The sequence below is a fragment of the Montipora capricornis genome, chromosome 4, assembly GCF_036669925.1.
Source record: "Montipora capricornis isolate CH-2021 chromosome 4, ASM3666992v2, whole genome shotgun sequence".
NCBI lineage: Eukaryota > Metazoa > Cnidaria > Anthozoa > Scleractinia > Acroporidae > Montipora > Montipora capricornis.
In genome coordinates this window covers 20,230,834-20,245,672 of record NC_090886.1, presented here as the reverse complement: position 1 = coordinate 20,245,672, position 14,839 = coordinate 20,230,834, and the positions used below count along the sequence as shown (strand labels likewise).

Here is a 14,839-nt window from a genome sequence, read left to right as displayed (position 1 = left end):
TTCTTCGTCTCCCCAGTCCCAACACGTGGAGCACGCCAAACTCTTCATTCCTTCGGCATCCATTCGGCCATTCTCTTGGGCGTCGCTGATAACCCTGTGCTTGTTTTCAACTTTAGGCACCGTTTTCCTCTTGAAAATCACCATTGGTCTTAATTTTGATCCATCACCAGCACGCACCAACAAAACAGTTGCGTGACATTAATTTTCTTCTCTGCGGTGTAATGTTGATCATTCGGTTCCGCGGCATATCGAAGATCAGTGGCGTTTTGTCCGTATTTCCAGTAACATGTAGTAGGTACATGTAGTTGTGTTCTTTGCAAAGTTTTATAATATAACAGTGTGAAATCAGATGATCTTCAGCGAAATTAACGAGCGTTATTTATCACACTGGCATTGTAAACTCCGGGGAGTTTCGTGGCCATTTTGATGTTTCGGTTTATCGCTCAAAAGTGAAGGCTATGTTGTTCAGTTGTTCATCTAAACACAGAAAGGTTAATTTATTAGTGGATCTTGGTCAAGCCTTTTACTTTTCAATCAAAAACCAATGCATCTTTGTTTTTATGATTATGAGGGACGCATGTCTAAAACAATGGATTCCGTGTATAATACGCATCTCAATTTTCGGAGCTGTTTTAGCGGAAAAAAAGTGTGTATTATACACAGGTAAATACGGTAAGTGGATCTGGGACCTCTGTTGTCTGTCTATTTTTAATTTATTTGTACTCAACTCTGCACGGTCTTCCCAAAACAATTGGAAATTCACCAATTCTTGTTAACCTTCAACCTTGCTAACTGTTAGGAATTACGACGAGACACTGAAGCGTAACACAACTTTAATCCACTGGACTCGGCTACACATCGATTTACAAAGGGGATGTATACGAGCGAAATGCTAGACGTACAAAAACCTTCGATAACAAGAGCGGGAACAACAACGAAAGTCACATGACACTCTAAGTCCTACACACTAGGGTGGGGTTAGTATAACTATTCACAGGTCCAGTCTCTCGGGCTTCTTTGTAACTCTTCCAGAACGAGTACGGGCTGTAACATTCTCCCCACCTTGTCCTCCTTCGGGGAGGACAATGCTCAAATTAGGCTTGGAAACAGGTATACTTGCAGCATGAACAGTGTTCGTTTGTGGCTTCTCCCCACCATGGACTGGATCCTCTGCTTCCGGGCTTACTTGTGAAGCTGCTGACTCAATCTCTAACTTGTGTAAACGTTGAACGGGTCTGTTGTAGAAACTGTTATGCGCTCTAACTGTAGCGGTCCGTACAAGCCCGTCGTTACCTGGATAAACCCTTTCAACTTTAGCCAACGGCCATTTGGTGCGCGGCACATTGTCGCCAGAAATAAGTACAATGTCGTCTACTCGAATAGAAGGGATCTCTTTATGCCACTTGTTTCTTACCGATAGGAGATGTAGGTACTCTTGTTTCCAACGCTTCCAGTAGTGATTGAGTAGTCTCTGCAGGTAGAGATACCTTTCGACAGTCCTCTTACTGGTCTCCTCTAAGCTACTTTCTTTCCTTTCCGGTAACTGGTTAATTGGCCTACCAATTGCAAGATGAGCAGGCGTAATAGGTAACGGGTCTCTGCAATCATCACTTACTGCGGTCAACGGCCGCGAGTTAATGATACCTTTGATTCTGACCAGCAACGTGTTTAGCTCAGAAAAGGTGAGAAGTGCCCTTCCAAGGACCTTACGCAGTGGTTCTTTTATCATTCTGCAAAATCGTTCCCACCATCCACCTCTCCATGGGGAACGCTCTGTGATGAATTTCCACGTGATCCCTCGTGATGAGAACTCTGACTTGATTTGATCTTGATCCAGCGTACTCCACATTCTTTGACTTTCAGTAGTGGGTTCATCGTATAATTTCTGAATTTCCCTGCTTGCTGCCTTGAAGGTTTGTGCATTGTCTGACCACACTGTATGGCAAAGACCTCTGCGACTCGTCATGCGACTAAAAGCTTGAAGGAACTCATCAGTTGTCAAACTATGTGTAAGTTCCAGGTGAACCATTCGAGATGATGCGCATGTGAAAATACACACATATGCTTTCTTAATGTTTAAGCCCTCTTTCACATACAGTGGTCCCGTAAAATCAGTCCCAACATGCACGAAAGCTCGTGAACAGGAAATTCTCTCCTCTGGCAGCTGACCCATTTTCTGGGCACAAGGTCCAACCCGTTGTCTTTGGCAAGCTACACATCTTCTGATAACACGTTTAACCTCACGTCTTCCTTGGGTTAGCCAAACTTTCTGCCTTAAAGTTGATAATACCGTTTCTGGACCAGCATGCAACATGTTCTTATGTACATCTTGCACCATCTTGGCAACTTCAGGATGTCCGTGAGGCAAGATTATTTGATGCTTGCTCTCTTCGGGAAGATCAGCAAACTGTAGTCTCCCACCAACTCTTAATACCTGGTCATCTCTGTCATAATAAGGGTCCAGTTTCAGGAGGCGGCTGTTACTGGGAAGTACCTCTCCAGCTTTCAGTTTCTCGAATTCTTCTTTGTAGACCACTTCCTGCACCCACATACAACATTTAATCTCGGCTTGCCTCACCTCGTCCGCCGACAGTTCCCTTTCACAAGACCTAGACTTAGTCTTAAACAATTTGACCGCTCTCAATACATAAGCAGTTACTCGAATCAACTTTAACCATGTCCCGCAGCGTGACATATCAATCAGTGGTTCTGCAACGACTGCTGTATACACATGGGTAGTTCTTTTTTCCTCGCAAGCTTCGGCCGGAGCAGCTTCGTTTTCGGGTTGAGCGGGTAGTAGTTCACAAGGCGAAGACATCCATTGGGGTCCATTCCACCACAAAGTGCTTGAAATCATATCACTACAGCTTAACCCACGCGTCAACAAGTCTGCAGGATTCTCCTTACTTCCACAATACCTCCAACACTCAGGATCCCACGTTGACTGTACCTCAGCCACACGATTGGCAACAAATGGCTTCCAGGAAGAACTCTGCCCTTTTATCCAATGCAGTGCCACCATACTATCTGACCAACACACAACCCTAGCCACCTTCACTGGCAAAGCCCCTACAACAAATTTTAGCAACCTGGCATTTACAACTGCTGCTAAAAGTTCCAGCCTTGGAAGTGACACCTTCTTAATGGGCGCGACTCTGGACTTCGATATTACCAGCTGTGAGGATACATTGTCTTGCTTGTCTCTTATTCGAATGTACACTGCTGCTCCATACGCCTTGGGGGAAGCATCTCCAAAACCATGCACCTCTACCACAGAGTCTTGCGTAATACCATTTCCGAAGCATCGAGGGATAGTCACATCTTTTAGCTGCAACGACTCGGACTTCCAACTTAACCACTTTGCTTTAGTGTCGCTATCTAACGGGTCATCCCACTGTAATCCTTTCAACCACAACTCTTGGAAAAGGATTTTGGCTCTAACAGTGAAGGGTGATATCAGTCCCAGTGGGTCAAACATTTTCGATGCCAGACTAAGTAGACTTCTCTTTGACATTGGATCATGGGATGAGATGATTCCACTCGGTGCGAGGAATCTAAAGTGGTCAGAGTTCAAGTCCCATGACACGCCAAGTGCTTTTAGGGGGTCGCTCGAATTAAACTCCACAAATGGCGATGAGGCTCTTTTAGCTGGGTCAATAGCATCCATTACTAGCTCTGAGTTACTTGCCCACTTGGTCAAATTGAATGCTGCTGTCATCATAATTTCTGACATTTCTTGTTGAAGCTTCAAAGTTGAATCTACTGTATCGGCTCCTGTCAGGCAGTCATCAACATACATATTTTGTAAAATTTCTTCTACTGCATACGGGGACATTTCTTTGTATTTGTTTACATGAGCATGGACTGTAGCAATTGCAAGGAAAGGACTTGCGTTCACACCGAAAGTCAATCTCTGCATTCTGTACACCTTTGGTGCTTCGTTAGGCTGTAAATCTCTCCACAGGTAGCGGTGAACATCTCTGTCCTCTGGTGCTAGTTTGACTTGCAGAAACATCTTTTCAATGTCTGCTATGAGACCAATTTTGTGTGTTCTAAATCGAATCAGTACAGATGCAAGGTTCGGCTGTAAAGGAGGACCAGGAAGAATACAATCGTTAAGGGAAGCATCACCTCCTTCTCGTGCGGAAGCATCAAATACGATTCTGCATTTTGTCGTTCTTTTGTCATCACGAAATACAGCATGATGTGGTAAGTACCGCACAGTTCCATTGTCATCACTCTGATCAGGTACTTCCTCTGCAAAACCTTTCTCTACATATTCGTTGATCGCTGTTTTGTAAGCCTTAGCTTTCACAGGGTCTTGCCTTAACTTTCTTTCAACACTTTCCAGGCGTCTCAAAGCTTGTGCATAATTACTTTCTAGCTTTGGAGGATCTCGTTTCCATGGTAGTCGCACCTCATAGTTATGTCCATCAAAGTTCAATCCTCTATTGAAGTCAGCAACAGCACATTCTTCCTCTTGTGACATAACAGGGTCCTCGTTCTCTGCAATACCAATTGATTCCAGTTCCCAGAATCTTTTCAATGTTTCGTTAACTCCACCGTTTTCTACGACTGTCAGCATGGATGAAGTTTGCCTTGATTGGCGGTTTACTTGTCCCGTGACAATCCAGCCGAGGCAAGATCCAACAGCAACAAGTGACTCACTGGAACTACCTCTCTTACAGACCCCAGTCACAAATGAGTAGTAGTGGTCTGCACCAATAAGAACATCTACTTGAACTGAACCACGAGGATAACTATCTGCAAGAGTTAAGCCTTGAAGATGAGAGTTCTTATGGAAGTCCATCTGTACTGGCCCGAGAGGATTACAAATTTTGGAAATAGAAAGGGCCTCCATCTCCACCTTTGAATCTCCCCTAATTGGTGAAAGGGTAAATTTCACTCTTTGGAATCTCTTCGTTTCGCTGGTTTCCCCACCTAGCGTTGTGACACTTAATAGCTCTGAGGGACCTTGCAGGTCAAGGGCCTCTGCAATGTTCTTTCGTATATACGAACGTTGACTCCCTGAATCTAGTAAAACACGGACTGTCATTTCTTGACCCTTAACAATTAACCTGGCCAATGCTGTCTGTAGGAGTGTTTCTCTCATAGGTAATGCAGGCTTAGTTGAAGCCAATCCACTTAAACTAGTGTTGCTTAGGTGCCGAGGTGTAACAACTGACTGCTGCCCATGCAATAACCAGTGATGTCGGTGACCACAATTCGCTACAGAACACTTAGGATGGCGACAAATTCTGGAGAAGTGCTTGTGGTTGCTAGGTTTTAAACAATTGAAACACAGTTTGTTCTCTTGCACTAGTTTCCATCTACCATCAAGTGATTTTTCATTAAACATTAGGCAATTTTGTGAGTCATGATCTGCCTTGCAGAAATTACAATTTGGCTGTTTTGGAGGGCGTGTTTCACCAAGTAGTGTAGAAGCAGTATACATCTCATTCTCACCACCCATTTTGGGAGATAAAGACTTTCTTCGGTTTTCTTTACCTTTATCAAAACTGTGATTGCCTGGGGTGATGTTCCCATTTGAACTTCTTTCTCCTGCTTCTTTGGACACAACTTGTCGGTTAAGAAATTTAAAGAACAATTCAAGGCCTATTTCATCTTCTTGAGTGTCTGCAAGTGTCAACTCCCATTTTTCCAATAACTGAGGTGGTAACTTGGTCTCAAAAAGGGGTAACAAAATACATCCATGGCTCATTGGATCTTCTCCAAGAGCCTCTAAAGCTCTAGTTCTGTTCATAAAGGTATCATAGAGATCTCTGAGGGAGGATGCATTAACAACTGACTTAGCATCCATCTTGATGATAGATTTCACTAGAAATGAGATGATCATACGTTTTCTTCCATACCTGTGTTTAAGGCATTCAACAGCTGCTTCATAATTTGCTCCGGTTACTTCATATCCGTCTATTGCTTTCAAGGCATTTCCAGTTAGCACCGAGCGTAGATAAGTAAACTTCTGAACATTTGGTAAATCAACAATGTTATGCACTGCGGCTTCAAACTGATCCCAGAAGTTTTGAAATTTCAACACATCGCCATTAAACTTTGGCAACTCAATTCTCGGTAATTTCAGATTTGAGGATACACGACTGTCACTGTATGCAATATCCTTCGAGGAGTGATCTCCCACATCGCAATCTTTATTTAGGAATTCATGAGCAGCATCCACAGCTTTATCTACTTCACTCAGAATTTTTCCCCATCTTCGGAGTTCCTCCTCCATCATATCCTCTGCAACAAGCGCGATTAATTCATTTCTCAGTTGAAGATAATTCTCACGGTACACAGTTAGCCTTTCAATTCTCAACTGCACTTTGATTTTGTTGCTTGCATTTTGACTTAGATACAAAATATCCTGAATCAACGCATCCATATCCATTTGCAAGGCTCTGGCTTTACGTCTAATCGAACTAACCTCCTGAATTTCAACTTCACTTTTCACTTGAAGAGGTTCCTTCGAAGCTTCGGCGAAATTCGAACCTTCCTTTAATTCTGGTGCAATAACATTTGACTTCGAATCACGCTGAGCGTTCGCTAACCTTTCCAGTAAGACTTTTCTCTTTCCAGTAGTCGGCAATCCTTTTTTTCCAAGCATTTCACGAATTTGATCGACTGTGAGTTGAGATAAGTCTTCCATTTTGCTCGAGGAACCGGTGGCCATGTGGTTGCAACTGACGACCTTGCAAAGAATTACAAATTTACTGCTGAAATATCTCCTTTTCTCCGGCTGTGAAGGACCATGTTAGGAATTACGACGAGACACTGAAGCGTAACACAACTTTAATCCACTGGACTCGGCTACACATCGATTTACAAAGGGGATGTATACGAGCGAAATGCTAGACGTACAAAAACCTTTGATAACAAGAGCGGGAACAACAACGAAAGTCACATGACACTTTAAGTCCTACACACTAGGGTGGGGTTAGTATAACTATTCACAGGTCCAGTCTCTCGGGCTTCTTTGTAACTCTTCCAGAACGAGTACGGGCTGTAACACTAACCTTTGTTTGTCCCGACAAAAAGCTCATATTTTTCTCTAAAAAAAACCCGCTTTATACGGACAACGGACACTTTTCTGTGTCCCGAATCACAAACTCTCATATATTGTCAACCCCGCTTCACGGACACTGGTTATCTGCACACTGTCTATTTTCATTGTCATAATTATGTGATAATTGTAGACATTGTACCCTGTTCAAATAATGACAGATTTTTACGTGTTAATAATATTTTATTACTAAAAAACGGTAACAAAGAAGTGTGACATATTTCATTTTGAACAGCCTGTATTTCTTCCGGTGTTCACGTAACCAACCCAGTGTACACTCATTGGGCGTCTAGTTTTGTTTAAATTGATGGATTTTTCATGGGACAGAGTGGCAATCACTAACCCCATGAATAGTGGCTGGGAAAAAATTTCATGCACCTTTAAAATTCCGTGAAAAAGCCATTAGGGTAGTAAGAATTTTCATGGCCCAATAAGTACTCTCCGTTAATGGGGTTTTCATGGGCTATTATTAAAGCTTACAGCACATTAAATGCCATGAATTTCTACACCATGAAAGTCCAGTGGTAAGTTTCATAGCCTGTTTTTTTCACCGGTCCCATAAAAATCCCATTAAATTAAATTCCATGCCCAAGTCCAAGTAAAATTTAATGGCAATTTCCTGCATTTTTAGGTCATGTTCTATAATTGGGATCAATTGTTTCAACTGCAGTGGCAGTTGAGGTTGAGGTTTCCCAATAGAACCAGTTTCAGTTGAAACGGGGTAACTCCTGGGCATAGTTATTACCAGACTTCTCAGTGTTGACAGGTTGGGGCAAAGCAACACAGCAGAAGCCCGCGGCCAACTTTAAATGGCCCGCGTAAACAACAGCGGTCGCTGCCAATGCATTTTCAACAGTTTCAACCTTGTTTGATGCTGGTTGAAAAAGTTGATCAACCGAACCATCGGAAAATTGTTTTGTTCCGGATAGAACACTAAAAAACCCAACCAACTAAAAATGGTTGATCCCAATAGAATACAACCTTAATGACTTTTATTCCAACTGGAATTTTCATGGGCCATTAAAGGGGAGATTTTCATGGCTTTTTTACTAAGCTTTCCATGGGATTTAACCCATGAAAATGTCCTTAATTGATGCCATCAAAATTAACCATTAAAAAATTGGGTTTCAGTTTCATAGTGAAAGTATGATTAACCTGGTACTAAACATAATTTGAAAAGCTTTCATTTTGAGAGTTAAAGTGAACTTAACAGAATGTTCTATTAGAAAATTGGACTTTAGTACCTTGTTAAGTAGAGACACTTGAATACAACAGCCAATATCATTTAGATCCCTTGAAAAGAAAACCAGCATAAGCAATCATTATAATAATTATTTTAGAGTACACTAGATCTTATATGCAACTTATATGTAAGAGTAAAATAACTTATTATTATAATAATTTATTTTCTTGACTGCTGGAAAACAAAGGTAATTAATTTAACCTGGAAACACATTTAATAATTCAGCTTACACTACTGTACATGTAGTTTCCAAGGGATTTACTACAAAAGAATATTGTTTTGATTTCAACGATAAAGATGTAAAATGATCATAATAGTAACAAATAAAGAAAAAAAATTACTACATTTATCAATCGAAAGCTTGAAAATAATTATACATCTTTTAAAATTATAGTTAGAAGTTTAATTTTTAACAAAAAGGAAAGCCTGCAACAACTATTAAAATTAATAATAATAATAATAATAATAATAATAATAATAATAATAATAAAGCATTATTTAAACACAATAAAATTACAGCATAGCTGATGTGGTTGTGTCTAAGTCAAAACATTACAATAAAAGTTACGGTAGTAATAAAAACTACAAAATTTGGCCTTCCTTGTACGCTCATTGGTTAGGTGAATGGCCAATAATTAATTAAGTGACAGCCGACTCCATTCATTTACCAGGAACACAGTAAGGACATGGGGCAGTAGTTGCGTTTATCAATCTCATCGTCTCCTTTGTACAGTGTACATGAGTAACATCGTCTTGTTTCCACATGAATTATTTCTATTCTTATAAGTACACTGTATGTTATTACAAATAGATTGCAATTTTCCACAATTAATGAAAGATCATCAAGTAACAGGAAGCTACAGATAGCCTACACTTTATTTGAAGGAGTTTTAGTTTCAATATCTTGTTCAAAATCCAGTTCAATTCCAGTCCAAAGGAAAATTCCAAATCCACCCCCCCCCCCCCCCCCCACTACCAAAAAAAAAATTATGATGAGTCATAGGAGAATTCTCCATCAGCGAAGACTACGAGTCTGCTCTCAAAGGTACATGTAGTATACATGTAGGCTCAGTTATTCACTGTACAGTTACTGGTAATAATACATGTATATAAACTACACTTGTAGTAGTGCAATAGTAGTAGGTCTGTTATAGGTCTGGGGCAATAATAAGCACTTGACTGGCTCCAAGGGAAACAGTGAGTTTTGTTTCCCCGAGACCCTCAATGTTCACAGAGGGGAAACAAAACTCACTGTTTCCTGTGGGGCCAGTCATGAGGTGTTTTTTTGTACCTCCCAACTGAAAATAGAACAATACACAGATTTTCACACAGGATTTGCCACTGTTTTACAGGTGCACGACCTGATCACATACAAGTTGAAAGTTCAAGTCGTTGTTTGTCTTAGTTTTGACCCATAACACATGACACATTCTCCTCCAATTGGAAAACGTATTTGAGTTGGGAGGTACAACAATCCTTGATGTATACTGTGAAATCTATGCTTTTCTAAAACAGGCCCCAGTCGTTCAAAGGGTGGATAGCGCTATCAACCGGATAAATCACTATCCAGTGGATAAGTCAACCTATTTTGCTAGTGTTTATCTACTGGATAGTGATTTATCTGGTGGATAGGGTTATCCACCTTTTGAACATCTGTGACCAGGACTTTGAGGGAAACAATATGTGACTAAGCTCCAATGGGCTACTGTCTGACAGTGTGGAATTCCCGATTTTCGCTTGGTACGCAATACATTATCTTTGTTATCCTACAGATAGCTTTCAGTGATATTTTATTAATAGAGTTCAATCATTACATTATGTACTTGTACGAAAGGAAGCATTAAAGGATTTTTGTGTTATATTCTAACAGGCCTATTCAAAACATCATGTCCAGTGTCACAGAACATACAAAGCCAGCTCTCATGGATAAATTATATTTTTAAGTGAAAAGTCAAAAAAATTTTATTCTTATTCTTTTTATCTTGAATCAGTGCAAAAAGATGGTGCAGTTGAAGCACAGTCATCAGAACATGATTGGTATAAAATTAGATAAGAAGACTTTACCTGACAGCATCATATTTCAAATCATTCGAAACACTCAACCTATGGGAAGAAACCATATGAAAATATTTATTGTATCACTGCATTCCAAAGCTCAAAACACACTGTGCCTGTGTACATTTCAAACCCTCTGATTTATGATCACAATAAACAGTGTAGGTGGAAACCACCAAAACCAGAGAACAATCTTTCTATAATAATAGTAATAACAATAATAAGTGACATATATGTAGATAAGTCGATGACAGCACAGTGTTTGAGGGATAATGCGTCAGAATTAAAAAAGATAAGGCAATGATAAATTTAATTGAAGTTAGAGAGGACATTTTGCTCATTGCTCATATTTTTCCTCGCACCTACGCATATTACATGTTAAACCATCAAAATTAATAAGATATATCAACTTGACAGAAGCAATAAAATAATAGGAAAGTGATACCAGTGGCCGGATACAATGTATGTAATTAATGTATGTCATTAATTTGGGAAAAGGAGATATTGAAAAATTGAGTAAAATAATAAAGGAAGAATTAAGGAAAGATGGAAAACACGGAAGACAGGCAAGTGATGAAAGATTTGGAACAAAATTATGGAAGGGGAGGATTAATTAGCTTTAAGAGTGGCGTACTACATGACAACAGTACAAAATAATTAATGGCTAGAAAAAGCGTGGAATAATGAATGCAGAAAAGATCAACTATCACTGAAAAGAGAGGCAGAAGAAATAATGATAACATATAGGAAGGAAGCCAAATTTCAAAAAGAATGCGTGGAAATGGACAAGGAAAGATATGAGAACTAGAAAGAAATTTGGACACCTTATTCCAAAATGGCCACCATTTTAGTATTCTTTTGTTCCCATGCAAATTGGCCCTTATGACCTCACTTTCAAATGTAAAATTTAATTGAATATTTCACCTTGAACGAGGCCATAAGTGCTCCCAGTTCAATGGACGATCAACAATGGGATTCTTCCAGAAGGTACAAGGTGTTGGAACGAGAAATGGGGCATAGGAAAAGAACATGTTTTGAAAAAGAGGGGAAAAAATTACGTTGGAAATGGGAACCCAAATTTTGAACTACTGTACATGCACAGCAAGGAGACCAGATTTAACAATAGCGGACCAGGAGACAAAATTGAAAAAGGACTTGCATGATTGACATGGCATGCCCAAGCAAAAAAAACAAGACAGAAAAAAGGGCAGAGAAGATAAGAACATACCAACAACTGTTCTTTGATTTATGCAAAAGGTGACCACAAAATATGGTGAAAGTTGTTTCACATGTGATGGAGAAGAAATTGCTAAAGATCACTCGAGAGAGTGAAAGCGAAACAATAATGAGGAAAATCATGTCCGGACTAGTGCAATAAACATAAATTTTTGAACAATCTAAAATTGTAAACCACTTGGCAAATGGCATAGATAGTTCTAATTTATGATTGTGTTAGGGAGGAAGAGCACCTCCCTCTTCCACACAGGCAGTGTTGCCCAGTGGGTAGAGCGCTTGCCTTGAGATCCGGAGATCCCGGGTTCAACTTCCCAGCCGCACTTGTAAATAGCCAACTGGTTTGCCTCCAGCCAGTTGGGATTCTTAACAGTTGTTGTTGTTCTGTTCTGTCGCTTCGTTGTGTTTCATTGGCCCTGAAAAGCCCCTGTGGGGAGCGGTCAATTAAGTATGTATGTATGTATGTATGTAACTGGCCAGCATTACGGTATAGACCTACAGCTGTAGATATTCAATTAATTTCTTGTAATTGTTGAGTATGTACTGTAAGAACAACATTGCAATTCTGGTTAATTGAAAGCAACAGCAATAATAATAATAATAATAATTATAACAATAATAATAATAATAATGATAGGAACTTGTATATACTTTAAAAGAAGCTAGTTTAAACTTGTTACCAGAAGTACTCTTTACTGATTACAATCATCAAAATAATCATAATAATTATTAACAAAGTACGATCATCCAGGTGAATGTAAATGTAGTCCTGAGAAGGACTGTTTGAGACAACACTGACTGACGTTTCGTCAACCGGAGCAGAAGATTTGTGTAACGTCAGTAGATACTATACAAACTCTGGTCACACATAAATGATGTTATTGGTTGACTGTCAGTTGACCCTAGATATAATTGGCTGTGAAGACTAAATAATGCTAACGTACCAAAGGGCCCTTTTCCTTCCAAGTAAATAATTCTCATAAATGATCCCTAACAAGAGAAAACAAACTAGGTTAGGGTTTCCTGCAGTCTTACATGCTCTGATTTAATTATTATATCATACAAGTGTAGTGCAAAAATTTACCAGATTATACAACGGAAATAAACTCTCTCAAGAAGCATATTTTTTGAATTTCTAAAACAAAGGCATGTTTACTGTAAATAATGACTTTTAAGGACAGAATGATGTTCTTGGCACAGGTACATGTACCATTATGGACTTACCAGCAACTGTCCTTCCTTTACCAACCCCTGCGCCATCACCTACAAATGAACATAAAGATCATTCCTAAAGTACAGGGCAAATTCATGCTCTCACTTAGCAAAGACAATCCTTTCAAGTTACAATCTCCAGAAGGCCAAAAATGGCATGGAAACATAAGATAACCAGACTGAGTACAATCTTACTTGTTTTTTCCAGGTTTTATGCTTTTTAATTTAATTTTAAACCTTTTCATTTATATCTAACATGAGTATCTAAATTACAAACTAAATCTGAATCAATTTCTGATAAACAAAGAACATCTCAGTCATTAACCATGCAAGAAGTAGTTCAATTTGCATACATGAAGCCTCTCTTTTTTCTCAGGTCTTAACTTTGCATGTCTGAAAAGTTTAGCAAAAATCTGCCAAATAAAGTGATTTTTCCACACCACTAGCAGTTTTTTTTGCAAATCGTCATTACAACTGCAGTTAGGATAAACTGGCCCTTTGTGTTTGAATCAGAGGAATTATCTTGGGATATATTATAATTATGTCAACACAGATACCCTTTCGTTGTCTAAGGCCATCAAGATGGCTGGCATGATGCACATGAAAATTTAGGATTATTACAGTACCTATCAAAAATCCAGCCCTGGTGCCATCTGCTAAAAACGTTTCATGCTGTTGACAAGCATAAACAACAGCTTCAAGCTGCAATGCTGATAGATAGCAGTTGTCTACTACTTCTTGAGGCAACCTCAGGCGATACCAAACGTCCGGTGGAGGCACACTGGATAATGAGCTAAAATATATCAATAATCGATATTTTTTACTGCTTGACGAAAACACAAAATAAGGCTAATAATACCTCTTACTAACTGGGTTCAAGGTCCATAATGGAAAATTATGGACCAAGTTTTTTCCTGTCGATTTATGGTCCAAACGCAAAGAGTACAGCCATAAATCAATAGGAAAAAGATAGTAACTGAAATAAAGATATTTATCATTATACCTCTGTGGCAATCTCCTTAACTGTTTGAAATAGTTGCTTGCAAGATTCAAACAGTTCTAACAACTTTATGTAACAGAAGCTATTGCTGTACTGTAGAATATGGCCCACTAATTAATTTTTATTACCTAATCACAGTGCGTGTACTTTCTGAGAGATAATAAAATAATTAACACTGATTATTCTATGAAAATCCTGTTATAATTGTAAGAACACAAGGATACAATTGAGTTTAGAGCAAGCTTTAATTATGTATAGTTTACATAATTTTATAACAATGCTAAGATGGCTACAAAAACTTAAAAGGGCTGACTCAATACCAAAGAATTAAAACTTAAGTCTATTTCCTGTAATGTTACCCAAAGCAAATCGTTGGTAATCGATCGTCTCCATTTAAAAATTCTTATCATGCTCATGCAGTTAACAGATAATCACATTATAAAGAAAGACAGCAAAAAGAATACATGTATATATAATATCGAGAATAAAAAAACATGTGGCCCTACAAAAAAGACTAAAAAGGATCAATTGCGATCATACAGGTAGCATTCAGAGTCAGTAGGGTGCTAATGTTCGCAAGTCAATGAGGAACAATGTTACTCCAGCAAGCAGGAGTCTTGCAGGCTCGGGTGCGATCTGCAAAGGCCTTGCATTTGTTCAGCTGGTTCTTGATTTTGATGTACTGGGTCGCAGGATGTCTAGGTCAAAGGTTCTGGTGTCAGAGTTTCTGTCTCAATGACCTCTGGGATGTGAGGTTCCTTGGAACTGGGTAGTCAACAGCTGGGACAAATTTGCGTGCATCAACCTTTTTTGCTGCAACATTATTGACCACAAAATTTGACAGCTTTCCACATTTCCAACACACTTTGAGATACTCCAGGCACAATTCTTTCTTTGTGTGGTTATGTTCGGTGTCACAATTCCCACATTCTTTTGTGGATTCCTTTGGGTGTTTTGCGCGAAGAATTGGCTTTCTGTATCTTCGTCTGTTGCTAAATTTGGCTTTTTGCTATCTCTG

At 39.3% G+C, this 14,839-nt stretch overlaps 1 protein-coding gene across 1 annotated transcript in view; it reads right to left on the bottom strand.

Moving 5' to 3' along the window:
• Positions 1 to 14,839, bottom strand: part of LOC138045746 (protein strawberry notch homolog 1-like) — a 53,393-nt gene that overhangs the window by 26,873 nt on the left and 11,681 nt on the right. Inside the window, exons 5-9 of the mRNA XM_068892352.1 lie at positions 13,448 to 13,614; positions 12,834 to 12,872; positions 12,554 to 12,599; positions 10,386 to 10,424; positions 8,323 to 8,371 (exon numbers count right to left, since the gene is read on the bottom strand). Of these exons, the coding sequence (XP_068748453.1) occupies positions 8,323 to 8,371; positions 10,386 to 10,424; positions 12,554 to 12,599; positions 12,834 to 12,872; positions 13,448 to 13,614 (340 nt within the window). The remainder of the gene's footprint in view (positions 1 to 8,322; positions 8,372 to 10,385; positions 10,425 to 12,553; positions 12,600 to 12,833; positions 12,873 to 13,447; positions 13,615 to 14,839) is intronic.